This window comes from Cynara cardunculus (assembly GCF_001531365.2).
Source record: "Cynara cardunculus var. scolymus isolate 2C chromosome LG 2, CcrdV1, whole genome shotgun sequence".
NCBI classification, from domain to species: domain Eukaryota; kingdom Viridiplantae; phylum Streptophyta; class Magnoliopsida; order Asterales; family Asteraceae; genus Cynara; species Cynara cardunculus.
Genome location: NC_037529.1, coordinates 67,078,962 through 67,101,125, shown reverse-complemented (window position 1 = coordinate 67,101,125; position 22,164 = coordinate 67,078,962). Strand labels below are relative to the sequence as shown.

Here is a 22,164-nt window from a genome sequence, read left to right as displayed (position 1 = left end):
CAAAAACACTGTGAAGGTTTTAAAAAGTCACCTTCACAGCATTTTACTGTGAAGTTTCAAGTGTAAAATGTTGGTCTCACGGGTCTCACGAAAACAGGTTGGTCTCACATGATCCCAAGTCTATATATATATATATATGAACCATTGTATCATATACGAATTTTTTTTGACAAATATATGAACTTGGACTGCATAAAATTTATGAATACAATATGAACAAAATAAGAATAACTTATATACGAAAGAAAATAAATAAAAAAACAGGTATGAAAATAATATGAACAGCTTTTGAACAATAGTTTATTAATTATAAACGCATTCAGGAGCGATCATTTGTCAATTGGAGTTTTATACATGCATTGCATCCACACCGTTTAAGGTCCACCCCTTGTTCATATATGTTTTCTGGTCTTATGTGGTTGTTCAACACTTGTTCATATCATGTTCACCCCTTGTTCATATCGTATAAAATATATGAACACATAAACCCGACGCTATGAACATCGGGTGCAAACACTTACACAAATATAAAGATTTAGTATCAAGCTTAAAAAATAACACTTGTGTTCATATGATATAAGTAACATGAACACAATGGTTCATGATTCATAAAAGTCGGTAATATGACAATATGAAAATGAGTCGTGCATATACTTCCATTTGAACATATGAATTAGGTAGGTATTAATAGTTAAAAAAAGTTATCAATGCAATATGAACTACAAAAAACACAACACATCATAATAAACATATTTCGATTAAAACGAGTCTAATAAAATATTAATTCATTACCAAGTCATTCACTTTGGTTAATTTCTCCACTTCCCGAACTCGAAATCCGATTGTCACCATAAACCATTTTAATCTTCTCAATGTTTTCAATTTTTTTTCTAATTCGTTTATCCATAATAGCTTRAACGATACCGAAGATTTTACTAACGTGTTTCCTCCACGAATCAAAAACTCATTAAACAATAAAAATGGAAGATCAAGATTAAAAAATAAATAAAAATATCAATATTATAAATGTATATTTTTAGGGATTTTATGATTTTGTAACTCCCCTTTAATGGTATGGGAGTTACATAAGAAATGAAATTACTCAATTACCCTAAGAATTAAATTGTGAACATGATAGAAACCTAATAGAAGAATGGATTGTGATTGGTTGACATGGTTTGCAAAATTAATACAAAAACTTTGGTTAACATTTGATCTTGTCCCTATATATATATATATATATAAAGAGAGAGAGAGAGTTTGTTTCAAATGCAACTCATCACATTTATACAACCAATGCAATCCAATAAATTAAAATATTTATGGAAATGATGAAAGTTCATTTATTATGATTTAAATATTTATAGAAGATAAATAAGGTTCATTAATTATGATCAATACTTTATATTATGAAACAATCAAAACTTCTATAAAATTACATATTCATCATATTAAATGGACGATTGAGATTGGATTGTATTGGTTATACAAATGTAAAGGATTGTATAATAACCCACCTATATATATATATATATATATATATATATTTATTTATTTATTTATTTATATATAGACTTGGGATCATGTGAGACCAATGGTTTTTTGTGAGACCCGTAAGACCAATTCTCAACCGTTGGATTAGATTTACAATCGCCAGATCTGAACATTCATAAACGCCACAAGACTTCTCAATAATTACAAAATTGTCACCGTGCAACTTTAGACCATTAGATCATTAGCTTATAAAGTTGATCAACGAACATAAATTGGTCTTACGAGTCTCACGAAAAACCATTGGTCTTACGTGAACTCAACTATATATATATATATAGAGAGAGAGAGAGAGAGACACACACACACCCCTTCATTTCCACCACCCCAAACTGGTATTCAGTCACGGTCACGACTCACTGCCATCTTTGTCTCACCTATCACCTTCGCCTCCGCTCTTACATCCCCATTGTCTTACTCCAACCACAATCACTCTTCACCCATAAGAATCAAACGAGCAGCTTAATCCGGTCATCTTCTTCAAGTAACACACACTGACACACACTGCAACCCATCGCTCTGCAACACACCCCCACACAGTGGCGGATCTAGAAACTATTATGGTTGGGGGCACACTTAGAAGGGTCGAAAAAATTTCGAAACCGAACAATTCGTCCGAACCAAAAAAGTTTCGGGTTTTCATTTTTAGCTTAAACTGTTCGGTTAACCGAATAAAGATAACTGATGCGGTTAACCTAACATAAAGCATTTACCAAATCATTCAAAATTAAATATTGGAATTTGGAAATCAAAATTTTTACCCAAATCAAATTAGAGACTAGAGTAACCGAGTAGGTAAGCAAGCAGTAGGGAAGAAGCAGCCAGGAGCCAACCGAAGAAGAAGCAGCAGGCAAGCAGCTTAGTGCTTAGGAGTAGTGGCGGATTTCCTAACATTTCCTAAAATTTAAGCTAGTTAACAATGGTTTATCTTTATCTATAGACTATAGTAATATTTCCATTTGCCTACAAAATTAACCTTTAACATTTTCATTTGATTTACCTACAAAATTACAAAATTAACCTAACATTTCCATTTATCTACAAATTTACAAAATTAACCTAACATTTCCATTTGTCTATATAATTACAAAATTAACCTAACATAAAACATTTACCAAATCACCAATTGTGAAGCAAACAACAAAATTGAATTAACTAAACATTAAAGACTTGAATTTAGATATTAAAATTTTTACCCAAATTATTGGAGTTGCTTTCAATCCACTGAAGCGTGATCGGTGACCGGGTGAAGAAGAAGAAGAAGAAGCGCAGTCGGCAGTCCAGTCGCAGAAGAAGAAGCGGCAGCGCAGTCGCAGAAGAAGCCAGGCCAGAAGCGAAGCGGGGAACTAGTTACTGGTGTGATGTGTCTGGAGAAGTGAAGGGCAAGTGAGGTCTCAACTCTCAGGTGTGCGTACTGTAGAAGGAAATGGAAGATTGGAAGTGGGATGGGCCTTTAAGATTTTCTTGTTGGGGCCCCAACTGTTTAAAATAAAAAAACTATTAGTAAAAAAAATTGAGCTTTGTGAAATATTTTTTGTTGGGGCCCAGGACCCCAACCAGCTAAGAGTGCATCCGCCCCTGTACACAACACTGTCAACCCACCACTATGGTTGTTTTGAGGGAAAGAGAGGAAGAGCAGAGGGTGTGTTGGATTGCACATCTCTCAAAAATGGTTTCATCGGAGACGATGATGCGAGGGTGAGAGGGTGGAGAGAGAAATGTTGGAGGTAAAACACGTGAGATTGGATGGAAATACCCTTGATGTTAAGTTGTTAACAGAGAAATTGGATGGTCGACGAATCAAATTCGTGCAAAAATACGTATCACCAAGTTTTCTACGTAATAAATAAAGCTTAAGATCTAATTAATCGTGTAAAAATCCAAGTACGACATGAATCAAATTCATAATTTACTCTTATTTTTAATTAAAATAAATAATTTTATTATAGGCTTCCCATCAAAAATAGGGTATACCTCTCAGATTCTCAACAAATTTAACAAGATCTATATAAATAATTAAATTAGGGGCCGTTTACCAAACACTTATCTGGGTAAGCGCTTACCAAGTCACATTACCTTACCGGATGAATATAGTAAGGACCAAGAAGCTTACCCGGTAAGAGGGAGACAAGGACCGAGAGTCTTACCCGTTAAGTGAGGGCGACGACTCTTACCATGGTAAGCACTTACCGGATAAAGTGTTGCATACGATGCCGTTTTTGTGGACTTAAAGTCTTACCCTGTAAGTAAGTGGTAGTGTTAAATTTTATTGGTAAACGATTACCGGGTAAGTGTTTGGTAAACGGCCCCTTAGAGTTCCTAACAAAACCTATATAAAGCCTTTCTTTTATACAAATTGAACAAGTTGTTTTGGTCGGGTTGAAGGCATTTAAAAACCCAACCTAATGTTTATGTTTTGAAAATTCAACCAATGCAATTATCTCCAAACTGTATGTGTTGGGTTGACGGGTTGGTCAGGTTGAAACTTTGGTACATCATTTTACGATTTTAGCTAAGCAATTATGTTTAAACGAAGTAAAATGAAAACATGTAAATAAAGCAAACAATCACATAAAAATATATCGTCATCAAACATTCTATTAAGGCTAATAATTACATATATTAATTAATTACTTAACAATTATATTAAATCTATGGTTTTATTGGACAAATTAAACAATGTCGACTAAGATACGTACAAATATGTATGAACAACCACAGTTTTCTAAAAAAAATATCGATTTTATTGGACCCATGAGATGGACATATAAACTATGACTTAGAAAAGACATAAGTTGTAAATTTCCTTATATATGTAAGTCACAGTCTTTGTCTCCACGGTGCAGTTTATTTTTCAACTGATTCAAATACCAATCGTTAAATCTGATAAGACATCTACAACATTTGCATCATAATTTCATCGTCGACACTAAATCAAATACCAGTTTTGTTTGACCATAGCATTATGACTTAGAAAACGACATAAGTGATCAAAATTCATTGTGTTTTCAAGTCAACAAGTCTTGGTCTTCTTTGTGTGTTCATTTTCTAACTTGGACTAATTTTGTATTCGTTGACTGTTATAGGACAACACATCGTACAATGCATCTAATATTTATATGCCCTTTTGATCGGAGTGTTTTAGTTACCTGTTCTTCCTCCGTTGATCGAAACTGCTTTCTGACCATGTTGTTAGGATTTCTGTGTATTGCATTGCTCCCTCTTGGTTTTGTATCCATTGGCACAGCTTGTCTCCCCTCTGATGAAGGTTCATTCAGATGCGAACATGTGTTGTAAGTATATCTGAACTAGAGATCCATTATTTACTGTTTTTTTGTTTCATTTTATGGCAGTGAATGCATTGAGGGAGATCGGAAGGAAGTTGGGTAAAAATTGGGATTTCCAAGAGGATCCATGTAGTCGAAGAGCAAATTGGGTGTCTGCAACTTCTAACGAGACATTTGAAGATAATGTCCGTTGTGCATCAAACGGTAGCATCTGCAATATCGTCAGCATGTAATCTTTTACTCACTCGCTTTCTTTAGAGCATCTCCAACAAAATCTGTAAAATAGGGAAAATGAAGTTTTTGTTCTCTATATTGCTCCAACAGATTCTCTATCTTGTTCTCTAAAATACAGAAACCTAAAGAAAACTCCAAATATAGAGAATTATCTAAAACTCTATAGTGAAGGGAGATAAATGTTATTTAATATTTTCCACCAATAAGATTTATCTATGAGATTATATAATATTTTAATAATATAGTTGTTGAAATTTTCTAAATAAAAAAACTCGGTTTAGTTAAATATAATTTTTTAAGGGTATTAAAATTCAATTATTTATTTTAAAGGAATTATAAAAAAATCTGTTAAAAATACTCTTAAGTATTATAGTGATCATTCATTTAATTTTACTAGAAGGATACTCGTGTAATGCAGCGAGATATATCGAGATAATGTTTCGATTTATTTTGTCTATATCGATATAATACGGTTTTATGTGATTTTGAGAAATCGATAATGTTTGTATTCATAAAATTTTGAAAAAAATATATCAATGTTAGTATCAAATTAACTTTTTAAACATTCTCATTTTTATGTAATTTTTTTAACTCAAATTTTTTTTTTATCATAATTTAATTTACATTTAATAACAAAGTAATTTATTTTTATAAGAATAATGATTAAGTATTTTGTTATAAGTAACTCAATAATTATCCTAATTATATTTTAGATTTTTTAATATTTAAAATGAGATCTTTATCAAGTAGTTGATTATGTTTATCTGTATTTAGTTACACGAATTTAAATATGGAGATTTAATAAGTTGTATTTACACACAATTTACTTGTAACCTCAAATTTTAAGTAATATGCATCAATAAATGATACTTCATACAAAAAAAATAGTTTTTAAAAATATCTATCAATTATTTTATAATATAGTATCAATTAATTGAAACAAAAATGGTCAAAATTATAAGAAATACGTTTTGGTGAAATAAAAAATAGGATTTAAGTAAAAATATATATATATATATATATTAAACTGCTTACTATTTTTTATTTCACCAAAACTTAAAGGTATTTCCTTCATTTCTTATATTTAGTCAAAATCGCGCTTTGTTGTTCTTCTTGTTTAGGATTTCTGATTTTTTGATGATCCACGAGTTCCTTGTTTCTTGAATAGGGTTTCTAAATATTTGAATTAAGAGCGACTTATTGTTATATTTAAGGGTTAAATGTAAGAAATAGCAACCTACTTTCATAAATTTTTTTATTATAGCATTCTACTTTTGTTTTTCTTTATTACAACAATATACTTTCAAATTATTTTTTATTAAAGCATCGTATTTTAAAAAATCTACTCATTACAGCAATAGGTAACCTGTTACCTTTTAAACCGGTTAACCCCTTGACTTTTTTTGTTTATATGGCTTTAATGAAGTGATGTGGATGACATATCATTTTGATGACTTAACTAAAATAAAAATAAAAACTTATTTCAAATTATTATTAGTGAAACATTTATTTATTTTTTGACTTTTTCTTATTAAGTTGCATACAAATTAAATATTCTTAGAGTAAAATATTTATTAAATAAATATGAAACATTATTTTCGAGATATATTTTGTTTGTAAAAAATGTAGCTCTTCTTATTGTATGTTGTTCAAATAAATACATATCTTTTAAAGTTCTTTCTAAAATATTAACAAAATAAATTGTGTTCTACAATTTTTTAATATTTTTATATTAATAAATAATTCAAAAAAATCTAATTAATTTAATATATTTATGCGTCAAGTAATTTTTTTTGAACAGATATAATATATTCTTTAAAAGATTATATTTTTTTGGTAAAAAAGAAACAATTCTTATTTTCCTTTTTTTCAAAAAACACATATTTTTTWWAAATATTAGCGAGATAAGTTGTGTTCTACTAGTTTTATTGATATTGGTATATTAATGAATAATTTAGAATTTTTTTAATTCATCTAATATATTTATCAAATAACATGTAAAATATCTAAACATTAAAATAAAAATACAGTGTTTAATAATAACTAGTAGATGCTATAATAAAATATTTTTGAAACTACAAAGATTTAGTAAGAAAGTCACATCATTATAGTACATGTGGATAGCCTACACGGACAATGAGGTGGCACGAAAACCTGATATAATAAGTAAATTTAAATCAAAAGGTTACTCAATAGGTAAATTTTTCAAAACACAATATTCTAATAAAAAATAGTTTGAAAGTATATTGTTGTAATAAAAAAACTGAAAATACTATACTATAATAAAGAAATTTATGAAATTACATAATTTTGGACTATTTTTAATGGTGTTTCGGTTGCTACGAAATGCAGAAGTCTTAGAGGACAAAGCCTACCAGGCACTCTCCCGCCAGAATTCGTTAATCTCCGTTACCTTCAAAATCTGTACACTCCTTTCTCGGTTTTGTTGTTCGTTTGCTTAACTTCCGGTATTTGTATTTGGTAATTGATTTGTTTATTTCATTCCTACAGAGACTTATCCCGCAACTTTCTCAGTGGTACCATCCCTCGAGAATGGGGTTCTATGGATCATCTTGTAAACATGTACTTCTTTCTCTATGTATAATCTTTAATATACAGGTTCAGTTCTTAGATTGACACCTTGAGTTCGGATATCAATTTTGCTTTTTGATCTTAATATTGAATGGTTTCCTCATGGGTTTGGATTGCAATATAATTATATCGTTTTCGCACCTTAGAGTAAAAGGGTTTGATGTCAAAAAGCTCACTTGTTTTTGTTATTTTTTTAAATGTGGGAGTTGGTGTTACATGGTGATGTTTAAGGTGGTATACGTTTAAATTTTGCAGTTCTCTCCTCGGGAATCGTTTATATGGATCAATCCCAAAGGAACTTGGAAATATTACCACACTCACTACTTTGTAAAACTTCTTATCATCTGCTATCTCTTTTAGTTTATTGTAATGTTAACTTTTATAACTTCATTTTGCTGTTTTGTGGTTTCATTTGTATTGATTAGAAATGTAGAGGGCAATCTGCTATCTGGAAGAATTCCCAAGGAACTTGGTAACCTTTCAGGCATCGAGAGATTGTAAGACTTCATGAAATTCTGTTGGTATTGTTGTTTATGCTTTCTGTATCTCATTATCCCATCGATAATGTATGAGTGTTCTTTTTTTTATATCTTAGATTTCTGAACTCCAACAATTTTACTGGGGAGTTGCCTCCATCATTTGCTAATCTGACGGCGATGAAGGAATTGTGAGTTCTACTTTGTTTTCTACCTTGTTGGATTTGATTATTCTATATTTGGCCCATCCAAACTGACCATTTTGTTTCAATTCCTCTGCAGTCAGATTAGTGATAACGATTTATCTGGGAAGATCCCCAATTATATAGGGGGATGGACACATCTCCGGAAGTTGTGAGATATTTGCCTATTGTTTCTTTTTGCACTTGTTGTATTTAGCAGTTAGATTGAACTAAAATTTTCGGAATGGCAGAAAGATTCAGGCCAGTGGATTGGAGGGGCCAATACCTTCTAGCATTACTCTCTTGGAAACTTTATCAGACTTGTCAGTAATTCCTTATATATCGTCTATTTGATTTGCATGCATTTTTGATCAAGTATGAGTGTAAGTGTGTTAACTGAATCAAGTGATGCAGGAGAATCAGCGACTTGACAGGACCAGACACACTTTGTCCACCCTTTAGTAATGTAACATATTTCAAGAACCTGTGAGTTGAATCACTTTCTAACGATTTTCATAAATCGAATTTTATTGGTTTTTTTTAAACATTCTAAACTCAATCTTGCCAGGATCTTGAGGAGTTGCAATCTAATCGGCGAGTTACCAAAATCCCTTGCGCCAAACAATCTGAAAGTCGTGTTAGTAATTTTTACCTTTGCTCCTAATTATCATGTTATAAAGGAGGTTTCTTTGTAGCAACATAAGCTAGAAGTCTTTTTTATGTTTATTATTGGTAAGATGATGTTATATAATCAATAAAAAGAAGAATCTAAGTAACTGGATTTTTCCTGCCTTTGTGTTTGAATTTGCTTGTACATTTTGAGCACACCCCATAGCAATGCCTTAAGATCTGTGCTAGTGCAATGTTCCTTCTCTCATTTCTGTAGATCTCGATCGGTAATCTATCAAGCACTGTCCGACCACAGGTCTACCTAATCATCCTCATTTCTGTTCCTTCCAACTTCCTCTCATCCTTGTTTATCACAAACAAAAAACCCGTGGACACAAACAAAAAAACCATCTCCTTTAAGTAGCTTTTAGAAATTTAGTTTCATTCTTGGAAATTGGAATGAATTGTGTCTATGACAACAGACAGTGGACACAGATGGGTAGGCAGCGAGGATTTAATTCATCATGGTACTCTAAGCAGTCATTGCAAGGCAAGCAGCATACATATCGAACAAATTGGTGACATACGTTGAGGTTATAACAGTACCAGGTGTATGAAGATCCCCCATTATGGCAGTGTGAATGCCATAAAGCCCAAACTTGTTCATATCAGCTGCATAATTCATCATGGTTTAGTCTGTTAGGCATTTTGCATAAACAACAAACATGTCTTGTCTATTGTGAATCCTTAATTGAACTCTTGAAGCATGATTTTTTTTTTCTTTTTCCTTTGAAACAGTTACAAAATTTACTTTGAGGCTAGGTATACACCGAGACAATATGAGATAACCACACGCTTAAAACTGAGTACCAAACTGACTGGGAACTAATATCCCACAACTGATAAACAACTGGCCAAGGGATATCTTTAGACAAACCTATGACAAAAATGAGTCTTGAACCCACAACCATTTGATTCAAGAATCTTAACAAGTACGAATAAGACCAATATCGGTTTATATGTGATATGATGCATGATTTCTATAATTCACGAGTGGCAAAGCCTACTAGTGTCGTGCTCGTGTACAGGTTTGCTCAATCCCTGCCTAACATTGCTAAAAGAGAACTAAAACATATCCTTTTTACTTCTTCTGGATTGGGGGAATATGTTTGTTTATTACTTAAACAGACTTTAAATATATATATTCTGATGTGAAGATCTGAGGTGTTAAAAGTGAAACAAAGTCAGGAAATCTGGAAATGGTTACTGGAAATTCATTTAATCTGAATACTGAAATGTGGATGGGAGAAATATTTGGACCTTAATTCTCAATGGTATATTTCAGGAACTTATGATTCTAACGACTGTTACTTCTGTGTTAAGAAATGACTATATTTGGTTTTATTTAATTACATTTTCACCAGATTTCACACCATCATTGTTTATGTTGCTCTTTCAGGGACTTAAGCTTTAACAAGCTTAATGGATCCATTCCTGAAAGTTTATCGGTTCTAAATGACACAAAGTACATGTAAGAACTTCTTTTAAAGTACTACTATCTCACATAATTCTTGCTTTCACTTAGTGATGTAGCAGCTTGGAAGCAATGCATTATAATTTGACACTCTACATTGTCTGGTGGTCGATCTTACCACGTGACTCCAAATGTTTTTTATAAGACAGATGCAACTATCTTATTATTTTATGATTCCAAGTCCTTATTATGGGAGATCTCAGTATAACTGCAAAATTATATTTCCACTTGTGGCTACAGAATCTTTCCCTGTTAATTAAACATCCATCTTGCACAAGTAAGGGTTGAGTGGCTGACACACAACTTAAGAATTCTAGAAAGACAGCACATGTTGTTCCAATATAGAAGCACATAACATGCGAGTTGAATTTGCCACTTAACTTTCTAAAGGAATCTTGTGTGTTTTAACTAAAGCCTAACAGCAAGTTTGTGACATTCAGCAGTGTAATCACGCTTCAATTATTTGTCTACTTATGGCCACATACTGGAAAGTACAAAAGATTACTAAAGCCTAAAAGCAAAAATGCGAGTTTAGTAATTGATCTGAATATAACAGGAAAGGATGAAGAAGTATGTAAAGAAGGACAAATGCATGTTTAATGATTTATTTAACAAATAGGGGCGAGAGAAAACAAAGTATTGCAATCAAGAGCTCACCTTCATCTATATTCTTTTTAACTGTCTCTGGTATCATGATTATTGTTTTGATTTTTCAGTTACCTTACTGGAAATTTGCTATCTGGAAGTGTGCCTCCTTGGATTCTCGATAGAGCAAAGAATATGTGAGTATGTCTACTGTAAAACTTGTACAAGTAAAATAAATAAAGCGGGTCCGTAAAACCTGTACAAGTAAAATAAGCAAAGCGGGTCATACTCTGTTCTATCGATTATGTTGCAATGCATATATATACAGGTGAAGTGCTTGGTGCAGGATGTCTGCCTTCATATCATTGTATATAGATATATAATTAAAGGTAGGGTCTTATTTTTGGTATGCTTGCACCAAAGAAATCCAACCCATAAGATCTTTTATCTCAAGAAATAAAGGGTAAAAAGCTCGTCTGAACACTATATAGTATCGCCTAAGGCCAGTAGAAAAATAATACTACTTTATATTGTGTTTCTCATGCTCCTTTAGCATTAGCATTCATCTTCTATGCTATGTTCTGGTATGCTTTCACAATTATTAGTTCTACTGCATTGATCAAGGGTAAGCTTGCCTTCTTGGAGGCAATACGCGGCCCTGCACCAAATGAGGCCCAGGAATAAGAAGCGGTGAATGCTATTCTCAATTGAGTCAGCAATAGGCTCCTATGAACTCTATGTTTTTGAGGAAATAACAGCTTATTAAACTTCACTGTCCAGTTTACTGAAAAACATTCTCTGTATAACCTTATCAATCTTTCTCCTAATTGGAGAAAGGAGTCTTGCTACAAAAATACAAAAAATGACTTACAGGTGATTGTTTCAAGTGTATATGTATTAGACAGAGCATTTGACTGTTATCTTTTTATGTTCCCTCAATTTTTCCATCATGTGAATTTCAAGAGTGTAAATTGTGTTTGTGATGTCTGGAATATAAATAAGAGTGGTATCATCTATATTCTGATATTATTTATTCCCCCATGTTGTTTCCAGTTCAGAGACACATTAAATACGATCCTTGTTTGGTTGTAGATATAGTGACTGATGTTGTCAATTTTCTTGCAGTGATCTGTCATACAACAAACTTACATTTGAAAGCTCACGAGAGTTAAGGTGTCAAATGCGGGAAACGTAAGAGCAACTCTGTCTTTTTCAAAAGTATAGTCCCCAATGTGTTTCTTATACCAGCTAAATCTTGCAGTTTCTGTTCCTTTTTTTTGTGTGTAGAAACTTCTTTGCTTCCTTTTCAGCAGATAACATGTCGTAAGTTTCTGTGCCATGAATTATATCATCCAAATAAAGATTTGGCAATGTTCCTTTCTGTGTGTCATGCTCTTTCCATTTTTGTACCTTTTGCCAGTAAACAGGTCTCATGCTTGCAGGATAATGTTTGTGCAACAAGTGAGTTAAAATTACATATTATTTCTCATATGTTCTTGAATTTACATGACATGTTTATTCTGATTCAATTTATGCATATTTAGACTTCTTATTTCAATTTTTTTCCATTAGATTCATCCTCCTTGTATATCAACTGTGGTGGAAAGCAATTTGAGGATGGAAAGAAGGTATATGAAGCTGATGTGGAGCGAGGTGGTGCTTCACATTTCTCTTCGACTGGGAGTCGATGGGGATTTAGCAATACTGGTCACTTCTTGGGTAATGGCCGTGATGATTATATTCTGCCAAATCCTTCTAGGGTCTTGATGAACAACTCTGGATTGTACGAAAGTGCACGAACCTCAGCCTTATCTTTGACATATTATGGTTTCTGTATGCGCAATGGAAGCTACAACGTAAGCCTTCACTTTGCGGAGATCCTTCTTACTGATGATGGAACATATAGCAGCCTCGGAAGACGTGTATTTGATATCTATATTCAGGTACATTCTCATAGATATATCTCATCCAAACATCAAGTGTTGTTTCTGAACTGGAAATATCCACAATGGGTTGGGTTGAGGGGAAAACGCTAAAGAACTTGGAAAACCAGAAAACCACAAAAAAAAAAAAGATGAAAAAGTATATCAATATGCATGCCAAATTGAAGATAATAAAATCATCATTTTGTTGATGTAGTTTTTTGTGACCGCCCCTTTAATCACATCTCTTGATCACTTAATCTAACGGTTGATTGGGGTTCCCCGCTTTTCCATTTTTAGCGTTCCCTTAACCTCCCCGTATCCACTATAATAGCAATTAACCAACTAGAGAATTTTCCGAGTCGGAGTTGATGCTATAGTAAAAATAAACCGGCTTCTGTCATTTTTTCTGTAAGTTATTTACTTACGAAGATCGGCATCGACCAACTTCTTTTGACCCTCACCCTTCTTATATGGTGATTTAGGATTCATTTCAGTTCTTTTTTGGCAGCTTAATTGTTCATTATAAATGATTGGTTCTGTATCAGGGTAAGCTGGTGGAGAAGGATTTTGACATCAGTGACAAAGCAGGTGGGGTTGGGAAAGCATATGTGAGTACTCATTCTGTAAACGTTACCAATACTTTGGAAATTCGACTCTATTGGGCTGGAAAAGGAACAACTAATATCCCATTTCAAGGAGTATATGGTCCTCTTATTTCTGCTATCTCCGTCGATCCAAGTAAGCTGTTAAACTTTCTATGAGTTTTGTGCTTGGTGTGATGTTCAAGGTTTGCAGTTCACACCGTATTACTTGTGATGATGATAGTAGATTTCCAAAATGACTATGCTCTAGTCGAGTATAAGTTCAAATTGGTTTACGATGTGCAAAATAAGAACATTATGTAATTTACTTTCTGGTGTTATCCTGCAGCAAGTTCACGTTTTTCCGTTTCTTTTGCTTACTTTCATTATTCAGATTATCCGGTTCCACCAGAAGATGGACTGGGAAATGGACATGGTGTGTCCAGAGGGGTTGTGGCTGGAATTGTGGTTGGATCAGTTTGCTGTATCGTCGTAATTCTAGGAGTTCTATGGTGGTGGGGTTATTTGCGGCACAGAGATACTATAGACTTGGGTATTTACGTGCCAACCCAATATTCTTTAGATTTATCTCTCCGAAGTTTCTTTTACATGTTTCCATTGTTGATCAACAGAGTTGACTGGCGTAACTGGTTCATTTACATTGCGGCAAATTAAAGCTGCAACGAACAATTTCGATGTTGCTAATAAGATTGGAGAAGGTGGTTTTGGCTCTGTTTATAAGGTGATTTACTACTTTCTTCTCTCATACAATATTGAAAAAAATTTCTACCATGTTGGAACTTAGCATTGTCTATTTCATGAAGGGTGTATTGCCGGATGGCACTTTAATAGCTGTGAAACAGCTTTCTTCCAAATCAAGGCAAGGAAATAGGGAGTTCTTGAATGAATTAGGCATGATATCTGCTTTGCAACACCCCCATCTTGTGAAGTTGCATGGATGTTGTATCGAAGGAAACCAGTTGTTGCTAGCGTATGAATACATGGAAAATAACAGTCTTGCCCGTGCTCTGTTTGGTAAGCCATACACTTCCCGTCTTTTGGAATTCGTTAAATGTTGTTACTTTAAACCGCCCAAAACGGACCACAAACACCCCTAGCGGTGAAGCTTGTTATTTGCTGAGTTATTCAACCTTGTTGATTGAAGGGCCTAAAGAATGGCAGTTAGAACTTGATTGGCCAACACGATACAGGATCTGCATCTGCATAGCGAAAGGGATGACTTTTCTGCATGAAGAATCAAGATTGAAGATTGTGCACAGAGACATCAAAGCGACCAACGTGCTGCTCGATAAGAATTTAAACGCTAAGATTTCTGATTTTGGCTTGGCTAAGCTTGATGAAGAGGACAACACCCATATAAGCACCCGTATTGCTGGAACTTAGTGAGTCATTTATATGCCAGTTTACACCATGTTTTCTATAATTGCTAGGTTACGAAGATAATTTAAGGTTTCCCTTTTCTTTACGATTTTCAGTGGATATATGGCTCCTGAATACGCATTGCGTGGTTACCTCACGGATAAAGCCGATGTCTATAGCTACGGCATCGTTCTTTTAGAGATTGTGAGCGGGGTGGCTAACACCGTTGACAGGGCAAAGCAGAATCATTTTATTCTTCTTGATCGGGTAATTGACATGAACCTTTTATTACTTATGAGCGCATCTCGAACAAATTCTCTAAAACGGAAAAAATGAAGGTTTTGGATATTTTAACCTGCTAAAGTAGGAGAGAAAATAAAAATCTCCAAATTTATATTTGTAAATTTTATATGGTTTTTTATTTTGAATAAATTATAGAAAAACTATTGGAGATGGATTTAAATTTCAATCTATTTTAGGCCATTGCTTTGAAAAATGGGGGTAATTTGATGGAGCTCGTTGATCCGAGGCTGGGTTCAGACTACGATGTCCAAGAGGCGACGGTAGTTATAAATCTTGCTCTACTGTGCACTACGATCTCTCCAACCGACAGGCCCGCAATGTCAGCAGTCGTTAGCATGCTCGAAGGAAGAACGGTTGCTCGAGCATTTGATGTTGAACAAAGTGTCGCAACGACTGAAGTGGATCGCGAGAAAATGATGAAGCAACTTGAGTGTATGAATGAGAGCCGAATCGAGGAAATGTCAATCGCCCGCACCGATTCCTAAACTTACTAGATTACTGTAACGACATATTCTTGCACGAGTCCGCTTGGACCACGGATAAGTCTATTGTTTGTTATGTGAACGATAGAATACTTGTTATCGTTCGAAAGCCGTTTCAGAGAATGTTTCAGAAAATGTAAACGACCTTGTGCTTATTCACGTGCGATTTTGTACTGAAATATATTCGATTACAGTACACGGTGAACGTGAAGGTGTGCGGATCTAGGTCGTGCGTCAAGGTTGGACCCAGGAATATTTTTATACGGTGGCACCATATAATATAGACAAAAAATAATTAAAAAATGCATGGTTTTTATAGACGTGTCTTCATGTTTTTATTAACGTTCAATATCGTTTGATGTGATTTTAGCCTAATTTCACTATTTCGAAGGATTTTTAAAGTTTCTTGCTTGCTTTCGAGAAATTTTTTAGTTTGTTTTATCGATTTCGAGGGGCTTTTTTGTTTTTATTGGTTGATTTTAAGAGTTTTTTTTGGTTGATTACGAGGTACAATTGTATCTCTTGAACTTTTGAATATCATATGGTGGCACCTTATTTAACTTTAATCTTCGGCAGAGAGATAACACGGTGGCATGTGCAACGTATGCCTTCTATGGGTCTGTCCATGTCATGCGTTAGAGTTGATCATGTGTGAGTTTGGATTTGGCCAAACTTATTTTTCTTGTCCAACGGGTTTAATCTTTTCCCGTCCTATAAACGGGCCAGACTTGCCTATTTATTTTTACATTTTTAAGAAAACAAAACTAATTTAAAATAACAAGCTATGTAAAATAATTCAACATATATAACAATTTTTCCAACTTAAAATCAGACGTAAATACATGACAATATACATAATTTATGAAAATTTTGTTTCATTAAATATACATAATTTATAAAAGTTAGATAATTATAAAAAATTTAACGGGCTGAGTGAGCCTATCCAATTTTCTTTTTGCAAAGCCTATGTTCATCAATTAATTTTAACAAGTCAGTCTGAAACGTCCATTTATTCGAGAATGATAATCCAAACTCGTTTTTCAAGCGGATCGAATAGGGCGGATCTAGCGGACCAATCCACCCGTTAAAAACTCTATCGTGCATAATCACATGTGATCTTACGCTTTAGTTTAACGTAAAATCACATGTAATTGTACCGATGTTCTTTATTTGATCACTCATATTATTTGACCAATTATAAAATTATATGTCGAACAAAAGGTTGTTTTTGTTTCACAATTGTTCATGGACGGGACGGCCCACTAGATCTACCTTGTTCGGCTCGCAAGAAAAGCGGCTTTGGACTACTATTCTCAAAGAAATAGATGGGTCTCAACTGACTTGTTAAAATTATGTTTATTTGTAGTTACATGAATTCAAATATGGAAGTTTAATAAGTTGTATTTATGCACAATTTACTTGCAATCTTGAGTTTTAAGTAATATGCATTAATAACAGTATTTTACGTATAAAAAATAGTTTTTAAGAGTTTTTGTCAAATGCTCTATAATATAATATAGATTTTACATATTTTGTGAATTTATATAAATTTTGTTTTCTAAACCGTTATTCTGTGGCCAAACCCAGCCCATTTATAGGTTGGGTATGAGCTAGTTTTAATGCCCACAAAAAAAGAGATTGAAATTACTATTTTAACCCTGCGGATAAGAAAATTAGTTCAGACCTTTTTGTTTCGAGGAGAATAGAGTTGCAAAATAATTTTTACAGCGCTTTTGTGGGGGTTGTCGGCTCTATTTTTGAAAATGCAAGGATCTTGAGCGCACTATTATCATAAATGTGGGGCCGAAACTGTAAAATTATTATGTAGGGCCCACCATTGTAGGCATGAAATGATAGCACACCATCCGGTTGGGGACCACATTTGGTGTTCTGCCCATTCCGTCTACGTCGATGTAGAATTAGACATAGAGGTTATGTTAAATGAACTTTCTATTATTGTTAAATAATTTCTTACTCATATTTATATTTTTTTTAATATATGATTTTTATTTAAAGGTAGTTATTGAACAATAACTGTTGTAGTCGGAGCTAAAAGATCGTGTGAGAAGGAGAGTTAAGCTGAGAAATGTAAGAAGACATCTTCGTCCTTGATCATCTTTAATCTCAAACCCACCCATGAATCGAGTTTGACACGAGGATGAATCCGATGCATCTAAGGTATATTTAGAGTTGATTCATCATAAAATGATCAACTTTTTAAGATGTGTGATTTTGTGAACCCATTTTGCAAAAAATGCGAACAAAGATCCAAATTTTCACAAGAAAATGAGGGTTTTGCTTGTATTTTTCTAAAAAGATTCGAAATATATCAAAAGGTACATCTACCACAATTGGGTTTTTTGTGTTTTGTAAAATAAATAGTTATTTTATGTTAATTTGAAAAAGGAATGATAAAATGAGAACCTAAGGTTATTTTTTCATTAAATGGTCGTTTATCAAATGCTTACTGGGAAAGCGTTTACTGGCAAGATTGACCACTTTCATTTATCTTATAGGGTTATATTCTTGGCGAGCAAATTTACTGAATAAGTCATTTTCGATATCATTAAGTCACCATCAAACAATTATGTATAAATAACCTAATAAGTTATTAAGCTAAAAACAAACATTTGGAACTTCAATTTTAGATATTTTTGTGATTATCCTTTCCAAAGAGATAAGGTGAAGGGTGATTAATTGGGAATTGATTGGTAAGGTCATAGAATAAGCATGTGGTTCGCCGCCATGCATGTGTTAGTGTCATCAATGGTGTTTCCTCTCTTCACATGAACATCCATTATTCTCTAATTTTTCAATAATTATCAATAAAATATATATATCTCCAAAGTTCTTGGGAAAAAAATAGTTATAAATTGTGAGTTGTAATAGCTGATTGAATCTTAGGGACTGTTTATCAAATTTTTTATTAAGTCATGTATGAATAAATTTGTCTGTTTGGATAAATGAGCGTTGTTGTTTACTTTCTTATCTGAACCAACAGTCTGAATAACATAAATGACCGATTTACCCCCCAATATTAATTACTTGAACATCAAAACAAAAAATCATAAAGAAGCCGAAGATTGGGTGTCTCATATGGGAAGGAGGTGGTGCTTTAAATAAGGGGTATGGTGTCATTTTTGTGGTTGAATGGGGACACCACATAATTTCTATCTGTGCGAATAAGCCGTAAGTAAACAACCCAAATGAGCTGTGTGAATAAGCTAGATAGACCAATAAGCCTAATTAAGCCGCAAATAAACACCCCCTTAGTCTGATTTATAGAGTTAGAGGGGGCAAGATTTTTGGATATGTTGACGAATAAAGAAAAATGAGGATGTTGGTTGAGATATATCGACCAAAACTTGAACAATTGTCGAGGGTTGAAACCAAGAACAACCATTTTATGCTTTGAAGTGGTTCCTCTAAATCGTCAACACAACATCTGTGATAAGAGGTTATAAAGCTACGACTTGACTTTTTAAGCCGGAGGATTTCAAGAGTTTGAAGTTGATATAGATAACCTACTTTTAACGACTATTTGGTACAATCCGTCTCCTAAAATCTTGAAATATGATGCCAACAATTACAAATAAAATGAAACTATTATAATTCGAGCGATATAAACAGAGACTGATATAAAAATCTTGTAATTTCCATAACAAGTAATTTTTGGAAAAAGGAACCCAACATTAAAAGGAAAAATGAGATGAAAGTAATAATTAAAAACACAAATTGTATAAAATTTCAACAATTCTTGTTCTAGTTTTTATTTTATGTAATGTTTTTTAATCTTTATTTTAGATTTTATATAAGATATTATAAACATGTAGGTATCTGATTTATATCTGATGATGGATGAAAATGCAACATACCTTGGTTTAATTTTCTTATTTTATATAACGTACTTTGATCTAAATATTTGAGATATAACATTTAAAGTATCAAAATAAAAGTTTATAAATACCTTATATTTTCATGTAATTTGCTCATTTAAAAAAATCACTAAAACATACTAATAAACTCTGTGTTTTTTCTATTATCCATAAGGTTGATCAAAACTGGCATTTAACGTAACGAACTTTCTAAAAATCTTATTCCCAGACCAAATTAATTAATAGAAATTATGAATTTATCAGTTAATATTAGGGGTGCTTATGAGTTGGGTTGATCGGGTTGAATACCATTGAACAACCCAACTCAATGCTTTCGGTTTAAAAAATCATAACCCAACCCAACCCAAACCGTACGGGTTAGTCGGGTTGATACTTTAGTACATTAAAATATTTTTCTAACTTTGAATATATGTTATTTCTTTACTCATAAATTCTTTTTCATCATTAACCGTTTGATACAATTTATAAATAACTCTTACGTATATCATATTCAGTTAATTTTCTCAATTTACATATATATGTTAACAGTTACTGAACATATATACGAATGAGTTATATATAAATGTGAATAGATTGAAAATATGTGTATATAAAGAATGTACATAATAGTGTAATTGTCTAATGTCTATATTTTTTTTAGAAATTCAACAATCATATTAAATTCAAAAAATAAAAAGATATCGAGTTCATCAGATTGGATTGAGTTCAAATACTAGTAACTCAATACTTACACTTTAAAAAAATTACAACTCGATTAGACATCGGGTTGCTTTGGTTGAGTTATTTCGTGTTGGGTTGAGTTGGTTTGATCGGGTTTTTGAACACCCCTAATTAATATAATGAATTTAAAAACATATTATTCTCCCAAAATACGAATTTTAAAGAACTTGTAATGTCATTCGAGTATTTTAATTTATCATTACATATAATATGAATAAATCCGATATAAACATTTTTACAATAAATAAATAATTTCAAGTGTATAAAATATAAATTCCAAAAAGAAATTATGAACAATAAATACAAGAAAGCAATATAACAAAAAGAGCAAGAAACAAATTCCATGTATGTATAAAGTATTCCATGACAAATAACAACCGACCTTTTTATATGATGTGTTAAAAAAGTACAATTTATTACATATAACAATTTTTATTTAATGCAACGATGATTTTTATCCGTATGTATTTTCAAAATCTCGATATCTTATATTCATTTTAATTGATAACAAGTGAAACACCTCCATATAAAAATCAACTTTATGTCTTAGATGACACAGTCATGACATGAAAAATAAAATGTATCAAAACGTAATGATAAGAACCAAGAATCTTACCTGGTAAGAGCGAGACAAGGACCAAGAGTCTTACGCGGTAAGTGAGGGAATGACTTTTACCACGGTAAGAACTTACCGGGTAAAGTGTTTGCATACGATACCGTTTGGTGGACTAAAATATTTCCCGATAAGTAAATGATAGTGTTAAATTTTACCGATAAATGCTTAGTGGGTAAGTGTTTGGTAAACGGCACCTTAGTGTTATTATCAATTCTTTTAGGATTGCGGTTGCTCTTTGAAAATACCTAAAATTGTTTGATACAGATGAAGATATCTTATATAGATTTTATAGACTAAACAGATTATATATATGCTACGTGGAACTTAAAAACAATAATAAATTTAGAATCTGCTATTATATGTTTGCTTTAGTTTTTGTTGTTTTTATGTCTTTGGGGTAATCTCGTAGTTTCTACGGGGTGGAGATGATGGGATCGGTCAATGGATTTTCCTTTCTGTTGCAAATGTAGAAAACACAATATTTACATAATTCAACAATTTATCTACACTTGCAATGGTAAAAGCAATGGGTTTTGACGAGTTTTTTTGACTTTGACCAGGCTCTTTCAAACTTTTATCAAGCGATTATCGGACCGGTTTTTGGTTAATCAATAACCGGTTTTCGAGCTTTATCCAGGGTTTTTTTAACCGGTTAAGGACCTTTCTCATTCCCTAGGTTCAAAATTTATGACTAAAACAGACTTTCGCCTATAACCGGTCCTCAATCCTTACCGTAAAAAATCATTAACCAGTCACTTATATATCCCTAACTACAACTATTTTTTTTTATTAACCTGGATATCCAACCAGCTATGCGAGCCGACTAATCCCAGGGCGACCACCTGCTTTGCAGATAGCCCGGAGTCATCGCATTTGAACCTTCGTGGCCACAAAGAGATTTTTATTTTTTCTTGAATTTAAACCTGAGACCTTCTAGTACTTTTGATCTTTGGAGTCAAACTCAAACCAATCAGACATCATCCTTGTAGTTAACTATAACTATTATTAACCATGGATGAGGTTTCGATGAAAATGAGAGTTATTGTGAGAAGAGTTAAAAGAAACCTTCACATTTGGATCAAACCTAAATGAAAGGTTCCACTAGATCAACACTGATGAAAAACACCAGATCAATTTTCTTCAAAAACACAATTAATAGGTTGGTTTGAGATTAAAAATATCAATGGTCCAGATCATTTTTTACACTTTTC

At 32.8% G+C, this 22,164-nt stretch overlaps 1 protein-coding gene across 1 annotated transcript; it reads left to right on the top strand.

The window, feature by feature from the left end:
- The first annotated feature begins 4,737 nt into the window (after positions 1-4,737).
- LOC112507756 (probable leucine-rich repeat receptor-like serine/threonine-protein kinase At3g14840) lies at positions 4,738-15,724 on the top strand. The gene is made up of 24 exons (XM_025112449.1): positions 4,738-4,819; positions 4,905-5,067; positions 7,425-7,496; positions 7,584-7,655; positions 7,920-7,991; positions 8,090-8,161; positions 8,260-8,331; positions 8,423-8,494; positions 8,574-8,645; positions 8,737-8,808; positions 8,891-8,959; positions 10,391-10,462; positions 11,182-11,247; positions 12,176-12,241; positions 12,338-12,373; positions 12,471-12,511; positions 12,623-12,993; positions 13,521-13,713; positions 13,951-14,109; positions 14,189-14,298; positions 14,381-14,591; positions 14,722-14,959; positions 15,053-15,203; positions 15,416-15,724. The coding sequence occupies exons 1-24, from the start codon at positions 4,738-4,740 to the stop codon at positions 15,722-15,724; spliced, it is 2,913 nt and encodes a 970-aa protein (XP_024968217.1).
- The last annotated feature ends 6,440 nt before the right edge of the window (positions 15,725-22,164 follow it).